The 12,500-nt window shown below is 46.9% G+C and overlaps 1 protein-coding gene across 6 annotated transcripts in view; it reads right to left on the reverse strand.

Annotated features, from left to right (window-relative positions):
* The window catches only part of ccny (cyclin Y), a 27,413-nt gene extending 19,491 nt beyond the window's left edge, over positions 1-7,922 (reverse strand). For 3 of the 6 annotated variants that reach the window (XM_027029707.2, XM_027029706.2, XM_027029705.2), the window contains exon 1: positions 7,367-7,921. In XM_027029707.2, coding sequence (XP_026885508.1) covers positions 7,367-7,520 — 154 coding nt within the window. In that variant the 5' untranslated portion in view covers positions 7,521-7,921. Of the gene's footprint in view, positions 1-7,366 lie in introns of all 6 variants that reach the window. The other 3 variants (XM_027029703.2, XM_027029702.2, XM_027029708.2) reach the window with 2 other exon arrangements.
* Positions 7,923-12,500: the final 4,578 nt, after the last annotated feature.

Below are 12,500 nucleotides of genomic sequence, written 5' to 3' on the forward strand. Positions count from 1 at the left end.
CTGTGTTAAAGAAGCACATGTGTGGATGTGTGTGTGTGTGTGTGTGTTGTCGTGAAGAAGCACGTGTGGATGTGTGGAGAGGAGCAGCTCACTGAGAGGTCATCTCTGCCAAGAGAACACTGCTTGCTTGACATCATTCTCACACACACACACACACACACACACAAACACACAATGTAAAAAAAGTACCGAGATAATAACATACACTCACGCACACACAACTGCACACGCACCATTTTCTCACTGTAACAGAATGCAGGATTTCCCTCCTGCACGTACACAGATGATCACTCTGAGCTCTGCTGCTCCTGCCTGCAACTCCTACGCCCTCAATTAGCCAGGCTGACTAACAGAGCCAGAGAGGCTGATCTAATGAAGACCCCTGAGGAAAGGCAGCAGGAGGTTAGGGTAATTACCCTGACACCCGTACAGGGTGCGTGCATGCCAGCGAGAGCCTGGTTCACTCTCCACGCACGCGCGCACACACACACACACACACACACACACACACACACACACACACACACACACACACACAGCTGGGATTAACTACAGGCATGGGCTGGGGGTTGGGTGAATCTATCATCACCCACGCTCTCTGACATCCACACCGAGCACGTACGACGCTCAGACTAATTGAGTTGAAGTTATTTCAGCACAGCAGGACACTGCACAGTCGGACAGCTGCCGTGGATGCGACCGAGGACCGTCTCGCGGCCAGAGCAAGGCAGAACGCTTTTAGCTCGGATCAGTCCGGGTTGGCCTGGAGGCCACGGGATCACTCGTGACTGCTACGAGACACGGCGCGCGGGCCAACTGGGATGTTGTGCGTTTTTCCACGGGACAACACCGGGCCCTCGCCGGGTCAGAACCACCAGCCCCTGCCCCACCAGAGTGCGCCCCCGTGGCTGAATGTTCAGCTGCTCGTCTAGAGACCAGAGACAGCCTGGAGACACGGAGACCCACGCTCAGCCAATACCGGGGTAGGATGCGTTACCATGGCACTGCAAATAGTGGAAGCAAGGGTAGCATCCTAATAGGGGAATGGGAGTGGGGGAGAGATAGAAAGATAAAAGGAGAGAGAGAGAGGAGATGAAAGTCAAACTAGCACAAAGGTAGATGAAGTTGTAAAGACAAAGTGAAAACCACGAGACCAGACAGAGTGAACATGAAACACAAAAGCCCACCAGTCAGCACGAAGAGGGCGGACGCTGAGAAACCCCGCGGCTAAAAAGGGCGAGAGAGAGAGAGAGAGAGAGAGAGAGAGAGAGAGAGAGAGAGCGCCTCTCCACAGAAGCTCTGACTACCACGCCGGTCCTGTGTGGCTAGAAAGGCGTCGTGACTCAGACCCTGCAGGGCTGCCTGCAGAAGCCTTAATGTAGTCACCCCTGCCTGAACACAAGGCACACAGGCACACAGTTTTCAATGAACAAAAGATACCCCCCAGATAACATTCCAGTGATACACCCATGGTAGCCCAGTCGTTAAATGCTGAACCAGTCTGATCTATTACACACAAAGCTACAAGGTGCTGTGTGCTCGAAAGACAAACCGAGACCAAACTGTCCTACGACAGGCCTACGACACTAAAGGTTTAAACCGTAAACCTCATCTTATGTGGAAACCCCCAACTGCTAACCATGATAGAGAGATTCATCCAGCTCAGCAGGGTCCTAGGGCCCTCGATCAGACCTAAAACACCCTCTTAACGAGCAGTGCTTCATTAATTAACTTGTTTGAGAAATTGTCGTCATGTGGCACTGGCATCTGAATACCCTGCTGAATATTCACGGATTTAAATTATGACAATTTCATTCAAACCACTGCTTCAAAAGCTTCTGGACTCTGATTCTGAAATGCTATAGGAATTAACGGAATCGATGCCAGGTGGCGGTGAAATTTTGACTTTCTGTAAATAAAATGTTTTTTCCTAAATTACTGAGAAATAGTGTGAATCTCATAATTTGATACAAGTACATGTTTTGTTTCATAATTAAAAGCATTCTTGTTAGCGGACATTTGACACAGAGGGTCCTGTGTCTTGCTGTCACGCCCTGCATCAGGACAGGGCTTTTAGCGCACTCTTACCAATGCAGCCGACTGGTAGCGGACTCTGACGATCTACGAGCCCATGATTCATTCCTGCTGTTACCCGGGCTTTTGTCTGGACCAGTCCCGAGGACAGGCATGATGGGAAATGTGGTTTCAGTTTAACAGGTAATGCGCAAGTGCCTCCAGGACACAGACACACAGGCGCAGAGCCGCGGGACAGCAGGACGTCTGTGTACCTCCACACCGATACGGTATCGCTTTCGGGCCGCAGGGCTCGCATTAGAGGTCTGATTCCTTGAGTCCTTTAGACTTCAAAGATCCAAATGATTTATAGATCACTGTGCCAAGCGCACGCCACTTCAAAGACACGGCGGCTATATCTGCTCTGGGGGCAGTAATGGGAAGGCTTCCCATGTGCTTTCAAGCTGTACTGGAACCCTGATTTTATATCACACACACACACACACACACACACACACACACACACACACACACACACACACACACAGCGTCCAAACATGCCCCTTCAGCCTGCCATCAAGCCTTGGCCGTTACGAAGTGCAGCGCAATGCTGACCTCAGACCAGTGTAAAGTGCCGTGCTTTTAGTGCATTCCTCTATCCTCTCTCCTGTTTTGTCCTTTGACCTCTGACCTTAGCTGCAGGATTGCTGCACATGAAAAGCCAACGTCAGGATGGAAAACTACCAGGCAAATGATGCGCGCGCGCATGCACACACACACACACACACACACACACACACACACACGGTGAGTCATGTTAAGGTTTTTGCTAACAGCAAGTCACAAGATGGGGGCCAGTAAACTGATCTGAGAACATGGCAAGCCCCTTGCTAGACTGGAGGGGGGGCTCATTTATTCGACTGTTGTGGTGACGACCCCCCCCCCCCCAACAACTCCCCTCCCCCACCCGAGGTTTACTAAGTCTCTCCCTCTCCCTGGTAAGGCAGACACTGAAGCCCTAGCACCATACAAACCGCTACAGGACCAGGAGGAAAGCATTGAACGTCCTGTGAATGTCCTGTACGTCATTTACTTAGAGAAGAGACAGAAGGAACCCACACGACTGACTCTAAGCACACAGAAAGATGAGGGCTGTGTGTTCAAAGCTGGGCGGGGCTTCTTTGGCTGACACACCCTGCCGAGTGTGGCTTGTTTGTGTATTACACCCTCTGCTTTCTGCTGAGCTGAGTGCACAGCTGTAGTCCCTTTCCACGCTTCTCTCTCACACTCTCTCTCACACTCACGCACACACCCAAACACCTGCACACACACAACAGACACAACATGCATGTTCACAAACACACGCAGGCCAGCGCACATGCATACATGCACAGCCTGCATTCGGACACGTGACACGCACAAAGGCTATGGAACCTGACCTTTGACCTTACTTTGTTTATTTTGTGCACTGAGCTTTGCTTCGCTGAGTTTTCAGGTAAAAAAGTAATGTTTTGGAATACTTCGTCCTGACTGTGTCATCCCTGTGATGGCATGAGCATGCTGGAACTCCTTCACAAAGTCCTCTGCTGCTTACACCAGTGTGTTTAGTTTGAAAGGCCCATAAACAAACAAACAAATAGATAAATAAATAACCAAAATCCCCTCCAAAGCCAAATGCCAACAGCAGGTTAGGTGAGTGTGCTTTTGGCTTCAGACTGTAAACCTGGCCACTAACATGAAAACTTCTCTGGGCTGTTGCTGGCATTCCGGGGCTCTGGTGTAGAGAAACTGGCATGCAAGTTCAAGGCCGAAATGGATGAAGTCACAGCTTCAAAGAAACGGCACTCAAAAACCACAGACTCTGCCCCCCTGCCCTGTGCTATCCCACACAGCACCACGCCCAGGGATGGGCTGTCACTCAAAGAGGTCCCTAGTGATGAGCTGGGTTAATCCAGCACTGCGGGGGTTAAATTAATTCGGTGCTAAGGGATTATGCTGTGTGAGCCATAAGATCATCCCCCACCCATTCAGCTCACACACACACACACACACACACACACCGTCACGCAGGGTTCCGTCTTTGGGAGATGGTAGATGATGGTCGCTCAGCGTTCTGTCTGAGTCTGTGGGGTTGTGTGTTTTTCCTCTCATCACTCCTCACTCAGCCGAGCGTCTGTTAGCCTCTCTGAAGTCACGCCATCACTGACACTCTGTTCTGAACATCTATGCCCATCAGATGTATGTAACCTATGGTGTATGTGATACATATATAACATATATGTGGTACATATGTGACGTGTGATATATATGAGATATATATATATGACATATGTGATATAATGTGATACATATGCGAGACGTGAGATATGTGAGATATATAAAACATGTGAGGCATGATATATATATGTGATACATATGTGAGACACATGTGATACATATGCACATATATCTAATCATCTGATGGAGCTGGAGAGGGGGGAGTATTAATAATGTGTCCACGTTCCACATTGAGGGACTAGGGGCTAGGGGTTGGGGACTAGGGACTAGGGGCTAGGGGTTGAGGACTAGGGGCTAGAAGTTGGGGACTAGGGGCTAGGGACACCCCATCCTGCAGGCCACACTAAGGTATGGGACTCTCCTGTCTGGTATCACCCACACAAGAAGCGTGGAGCCTATTCCACTTGTGACATGGTTATTCAGACCCAGCACAGAGCCAACCAGTTGACCGGCCACTAGGAGACTTCAGCCACAGTACCAGAGTGATTTGCTTCAAGTAATTAAATGTCATTTTTGGTCGTTTTAACTGGGCAGTTCTGTCTGGAGCTGCTGAGATGAGGCAGATTATTACAATTTATGTAAATGGATTTCAATTGGATTCCAGTGACAATTAAAAGTAGCAGTGAAACACAAGAACCGAAAACCATACACCTCCCATACTCCTGTGGGGAGAAGAGTCAGAGTAAGGAGAGAGAGAGAGAGAGAGAGAGAGAGAGAGAGCGAGAGAGAGGCTGGATTAGTGAAGGACAGAGAATTGGGGGGGGGGGGAGAGAGAGAGAGAGAGAGAGAGAGAGAGAGAGAGAGAGAGAGAGAGAGAGAGAGTCAGGCATCTCTGGGTGGACCCACCCCTGTGCTATCTGGAGGCATTCAGTGCACTGGGCTGCTTCCTCCACAACAGCCTGGTACAAACTGGCTCTCACACACACGCACGCACACTCACATACGTACTTACGCACAGGCACTCTCTCTCATTTTCTCACACACATTTCTATTTCTACGCTGTTCTTTATCTGTCTCTGTTTCTGTTTCCCTCTCTCTCTCACACACACACACACACACACACTTTATCTTAATGCCACAGTAAATGAGAGAACTACATTCCGTGAGTCCGGTAAACATGCACAATCAGCACAATGACTTCACATATAGGAGAAGAGTCTCACTCTGACTGTTAGTCCAGAACCTCACTCTCATTCGGTCATCGGGCAGGCAAACACGAAACACACAACACACATCTGAACACACGTATGTTCACAGGCCCAAATGTGTCAGGATGGACAGAAATGTGAATGCCACACTCCCGGGTCATGATTACCCGGCCGGGACGTAACATGGAATCTGCCCTGGAGGAGACCGACAGCACAAATTTAACCGGAAGAGCCGCAGGGTGACGCACTTGGCAAACCCATCGTCCCAGCCCAGTTGCCTATCAGCAGCCAGTCGCCATTAGCTGAGTGGAAACACGCCCGCGACTCCAACTGTACAGGAGCCATAGCAGAGTATGTGTGCCCTGAGGGAGACCAACTAAAAGATGTCATGCGTGAAGACAGACTCCCAGCTCACTCACACTTAACTCATCTCGCTACAGCTGCACACAGCCACGGTCTGCCCCCATTGAGACCAGGAAGATACGAGCTACATACATGCTTAGCAGTTGCTAATACCCCTGTACGTACACACTTGACCCCAAACACCCCCAGGTAATTAAGGCCACCCTGCCCTAAGAACCAGCTAGTCTCCCTCAGCCTCTGGAACCTAAATGCTCTGCTTTCCTCTGCCTTTAATAAATATAATCTCTGCTCTTTAGCACATATAATCTCTGCGCTTTGCAAAAGCCAACACAATTCACACTCACTCAATGAGTGTCTGGCGTGTGCCATCTACAATGAGTCTATAACGAAGTCTTCAGAGACTCAAGAAAACACACACACACACACACAGATAAATAAGATGTACTTGTGCTTGGTTACAATCATGACAGTTAATATAAATCATTAATAAACACCCACACACACATCGAGTCACCTCATAGCCCTGTCAACACAGCATCTGATCCTGCTCTGAGTTAGAAACGCCCAACTAAAGCGCAGACGTACAGACCCGTGACCCTAATTCCATTTACCCGTGTTCCTCACCCCCGGAGAGCAAGCAGTGCACCAGGGCAGCAGTGAAGGTCATCTCTGTCACTCTGTTCCCAACATTTGGTTGAAACAGTCCACATGCGCGCAAATAAAGCAGTGGCATATGGTGTAAATAAAAAGAAAAAAGCATTACAGCGTTATCTTGCTTATCACGAAGGCTGTATCTCTGAGGTGTTAATTACAGCACTGAGAAAATCTCCTGATGCGAAGTTCTTGTGTTATATCTGACGAGAGACATTAAGAAAGCAGAGCTGTCACGTGCCCCAGCATCATTTCACTTGCGCGATATTCGGCTCATCCACAGATCTGTGCCATTTCATTTCATCTCCGTAATCATATTCCAAAGTTACGATCCTTATTACCGTCAATATTCTCCATGTTTTACGCAGATGTAACAATGTTATTAAAGACCTACCGTCGATGTTCTTCCCGTTTAAGCTGATGTAACAGTGTTATTACAGACCTACCATTGACGTGCTCTCCGTTTAAGTGGCTGTAACGACGTTATTAAAGACCTGCCATTGATGTTCTCCAAGTTTAAGCAGAGCTCACAGGGTTATTAAAGACCTACCGCCGATGCTCTCCCCGTTTAAGCGGACGTAACGACATTATTAGAGACCTACCGCCGATGCTCTCCCCGTTTAAGCGGACGTAACGACATTATTAGAGACATACCGCCGATGCTCTCCCCGTTTAAGCGGACGTAACGACATTATTAGAGACCTACCGCCGATGCTCTCCCCGTTTAAGCGGACGTAACGACATTATTAGAGACCTACCGCCGATGCTCTCCCCGTTTCAGCGGACGTAACGACGTTATTAAAGACCTACCGTCGATGCTCTCCCCGTTTAAGCGGACGTAACGACGTTATTAAAGACCTACCGTCGATGCTCTCCCCGTTTAAGCGGACGTAACGACGTTATTAAAGACCTACCGTCGATGTTCTCCCTGTCGCTGATGTGCTGCAGGTTGCAGCCCGTATCCTCCCTGCTCAGCTCCGGCTCGGGCCGGTACGGTTCCAGTCTTGAGTGCGCGTTCCTCCGGAGCTTGGGGCTGGCCGACACGCAGCAGGACGCGGTGTTGCCCATGGTCGCGCGGGTTTCTCCGCTCCCTCTGCCGCGGAGGCTTCGGCCGCCCGAGCACGGGACGGGCGGCGGTGCACGCGGGGCGGCGGGCTGCGGTCGGCTACGCGCCCGTGCCCGGTCCCGGTTTCGGTTTCACGCGCTCGTAAGGAAGAGGCATTTATATACGCGACAATAGCGAACGCGCGGACTGCACGACTCCCAGACTCGCGTGATTGCTAACGTGCGTCGTCCTCGCGAAACGACAGATAAACGTCGCGAACTACTAAAGGTTAAAAAAAAAAAAAAAAAGCTGCAACGCTTACTGCTGATTTTTTAGGGGTACTATTGTCACCATCCGCGCGACGTTGCAGCCTTCCGTTGCGGCAGCTGTCAGTACATAAGCGAGCTCGGGCGCGTGCAACACAACAGCGACGGCGAGGGAAGGGCTTCCGGGTCACGCGGGCGGGCGGCACGTTGCACGGCGGCTGATCCGACGCTCGTGGGTGCGGGCGATTTATTTGTGCATTACAAAAGCAGACACAGTCTGCATGCACACAATCTGCAGCGAGTAGACCATGTGATGAGCGTGCCATTTATTCTTTTTTACGGTGTCTATTCGGCTACTTGAATCGCGTGCAGTACGTCCTGTTTAGGTGCTGCAGCGCTGGGCGTTGCTCGCCCTTTTACTGACGTTACCAGCTCCCAGTTCATTTCACCACATTGCTAATAGACTCTGGTTTAAATAAATAAATAAAAATGTATTGTTCAAAATATCACAGAAGTTAGTTGGATGCACTGTATCACTCTTATACCGAGTCTCCGTAATGTTCATAATGGAAACAGCAGATACATAAAGCCACAACAACCGAAAGTTAAGCACCATTAAAATACTCAGAAACTTGTAAAAGCTGAGTCTGTCACGTGTTATAGGGACCCCCCCCCCACCCCCCCCCCCCCTCCCCCCCCCCCCCCCCCCCCTTTGTTCCAGTTGCATGTTTTGGGTTTCACTACATTGTCAGTAGTCGTAATTCAGAGCAGCACCTCCCTCACATAGAGCCATTGCTCGACAGCGCCCCCTTGTGGACAATCTTTGTTAGGTCAATAAGGTTATTTTCATTAAATAAATAAATGAGTACGAAATTGTTCTAAACTCATGAAGTGCTTGAAATAAAAGTCTGGGTTTAAGTGTAAAACGATGTCTACATTTACTACAAAGTTTTTCTACCTAAAAGGAAAAAAAGTATTAAAAAATGGACAGTGTCCAAATTGGACGTAGGCAAGACTGCTATGTGACATGCCAGCCAGTGGGAATCCGCAGTCATCAGACATTATCAAACGATCTCCTGCAAGCATTCATATGAGGAGGCATGCCAACCTTTGACATCTCAGGCAGCCAGAGATGTGGGGTGGGTGGGTGGAGAGGCCTTGATACTAACTGCAGTAAAATGGGTTTATGTAAGAACTGTGTAAATATTTAAAACATGTTTGGGTGAAAACCCATATGCATATTTACCGAGCCACACACTACATGCTCGCTGCTGGTCTGTCATTGCTGGTCTTATGAAGCGTGGGAGGTTGGGTTTCAACATTTCTCTGTCTTCCAATTTAAAAAAAAACAAAAAAACAACTTAAATCATGCGAGTGATTACAGTTTTCATAAAATATTGAGAACGGTGTTTATTCTTGGAATTAAAATGGTGTTTAAACAGCCTGAACAGTCAGTAAGGAAACAGCCCCCATCTCATCAAGTGTAATTAGACATTTTACCTTGTAAACGAAGTTTGTGTGTTATTATAGATTAGAGATTAGGTGCTAAATGTGAATTGTGTTGCATTAACCATATCTATCTATCTATCTATCTATCTATCTATCTATCTATCTATCTATCTATCTATCTATCTATCTATCTATCTATCTATCTATCTATCTATCTATCTATCTATCTATCTATCTATCTAGACACAGACAATACAGGACTGCCCTCTAATGGTGATAAAGAAACACTGTGCTTTCCCAGAGGATCTCAGAACATCCCAGAAGATTCCAGAGGATCCAGCCCTCTCACTGCAGCATCCACATCACCAGGTGTGCACCTCTCTTCATCTGTGTTTCACTGACACCTCCAGGAGTTCTGCCATCCCATCATAACCACCTCCAAGCTCACTTTACACGTCAACCCACTAATAGAATACAATATATCTCATCTTCATTTGGATTCTTATAGATTTGATTGATTATTGATGTGGGCTGTCGCCCTCATCGACAATAGCAGGTATATAAGCAACAACATAATCATCATGGTACTGACTGCATACATTTAATTATTCTTGAACGTCCGGTGTTGTCTATCTTTCAAATCTTTTATCATTATTTCTCAAGGCATTCAACACCAACAAATGCACCGATGTGACAGAATGTGTTGTATACTTTTTCACCATTATTTCATCATTTTTTCTCAAGAAAATAAATTGCCATATTTCATAAGCAGGGTGTGTTAGCAGGAGAGGAACATCGCAAACAGCAGGCCCATGTCCAGTTTTAGTTGGATGACGGTGCAGACACGCACACACACACACACACACGTAATGCTTCCCACTTCTCCTGCATTTCACATTCCAGTGTGTGTACCTAAATCCAGCATACCTGACACTATCAGTCAGCTAATTAACAAGCACTTCACGAGGAGGCAATTAGGTGCTTAACTGCAAGAAATGCGATAAAATGTGAGAAACACTGTTTAAAAACATCCACGTGGTGCTATTACAGCACAACAGAGGCCGCTGTTGTGTTATCATATAGACAATGATCGATGCGTTTCTACACTAAGAAAGATGACACACTAAGATGTGCCAAGGTTGTCACTGTAAGGCTGTCATGTACAGAAGTTCATTTTTCTTGTAAATGCTTGTTTGGGTTTTCTCTGGCCTAAATTAAGGTAAATCCATACAAAAAGGCTGTAAAGGGTCATTTTTTAAAACCAATGTGCCACCTAGTGGATGACAATCGATACCCCCTTCTCTTGTCTCGGCTGAAAAGCTTGGAGGCACAGATAAACTTTGGATCAATCTGGTTGTTTTACATCCCACACGGCCGTTCCGATGTAATAGTCACTCTACAGCCTTATTTGGACTATTATTGTTTTAGTTCCACAAATGTGGTTTAAAAGCAAAATGTTCAACAGTGAGACATTTTCAACCTTCTCCATATGTTTCCCAGCAGAGATAAGTCAAAGAAGAACTGCGCAGATTAAAAAAAATGTGAATATGTTTTCAGTTCGTAATGGGTTCGTTTTTGTTTAGTAAGCATCTAGCGGGAGGTTCCCTACTACAGAACATGAGGTAGAGTATCAAGAGATGGAAATAAGTGTGTGTGGTGACTGCCGGAGTGACCGAATGACACTCAGACCAACTGGACATGTGGACGCGCGCCATCCGCAAGCTGGGAAGCAACCTCGCGAAGCAGCGTCGTGGCTCGTGACTGAGAACAGTGGCGCGCGCGCACTTGCGCGCGTGCCAGACTTCATTGTTTCCAGGTGGACCGGAGCCCAGACGACCGTGGCGCGCTTGCCAAGGCGCTGTCTGACGTGCAGAAGTAGGAGATGCTATGTAACTTCTTTACATGTTTTAGCAAATGAACCGTGACATCGGTGACAGTTACGTCAGTTAACCACGTCGTTAGTCTGTTGATTTCTGTCTGTTGTTTCCATACAAACAGGAATTAACTTTTGTCACTACATGCACTGAGTGTTACACACAATGCACATCGAAGATCCTGCGGGTCATCTTTCTTTTGGTTCTAGAATCATCTAACAGTCAAATTCGGTGGTTTCATCTCGGTGGGGTTAGACGTAATTAAAGTGAGATCTTATTTACTCGTGATAACCAGGTCATTATAAGGTCATTATAACCTAAACACCGATAGTCATCGGCTTTTCATTATGCGCTAGTCTTTAAAAACGGCTGCTGATAAGGAATTTAATTAAGATGTAACCTTTATAAGACGTTACACCCCTGACCAAGATGACGTCCGGCACGTTCGGCGGAAGTGAAATGATGGATGCGCCCGTGACAAGTATCAGTCAGAAACGTAAACGCCAAACCCAGCACGTGTTTAATAAACCACCGGCCTCAGCTCTTATCTGCCAATGCACACATTGCTCCTCTTCTTCATTTTCTTCTTCTGCTTCTCCTTTTTGGACATCCTCCCCGCATTTCCATTCCCATTCAAAATTTGAATGACATTTATGGAAATCAGATTACATGCCTTGGATTTGCATATCTAAGTGAATTACAGTGAATAGCTCGAAAATGTCATGAGAAATTTAACATTATGGCGGGTCATGGTTACTGTGGCATTTGCAGCAAAAGTCCGACTTGCTCCACTGAGTGCAGTGTCTTGTTTAGCTGTCATGACGTCTTTCTTAATTCTCTTTCGCTCTGTCTTGATTCTCTAATTTCGTTTTAGAACAGAGGTCACTAGGTCCACATCGAAACAGAATGGGGCCCGTGGTTCCCACCAGACGTAGTGAAGGCCCTTTTAAAAATCCTACAGATCTATGGAAGCGTGCTTTATCTTGTAGTGTTCATTCTCAACCCATTGGGGGCAGTATGTGGTAAGCAATGTCTTAGATTGGACGGCCACTAAAGAGTTGTCCGTCATATGGTCCCTGTATGTCTGGAGCGTCTCTTTAATGCACAACTTTATAATGCGAATTTGTTTCACACACAAATAAATAGTTATGTATTCGACGTTTTCTTCTAGAGTAACCTATTAAAATAATAATAAATAAATATATATTACATATTATTAATAATAATGTATTAAAAATAATGTCCAAGCTGCAAACATGCAGGTCTGTTCACTTCTCACACATTGGAATGGTGTGTTTTGTGGGCAGTGTGGTGTGTTTGCTGTTAATTGTGAGCTGTATGATGTGTTTTCTATTAATTCTGAACAGTGGGGTGTGTTTTTTTCTATTAATTGTATTCTTCTGAAGGTTGTCAC

This window comes from Electrophorus electricus, chromosome 10 (genome assembly GCF_013358815.1).
Source record: "Electrophorus electricus isolate fEleEle1 chromosome 10, fEleEle1.pri, whole genome shotgun sequence".
NCBI classification, from domain to species: Eukaryota; Metazoa; Chordata; class Actinopteri; order Gymnotiformes; family Gymnotidae; genus Electrophorus; species Electrophorus electricus.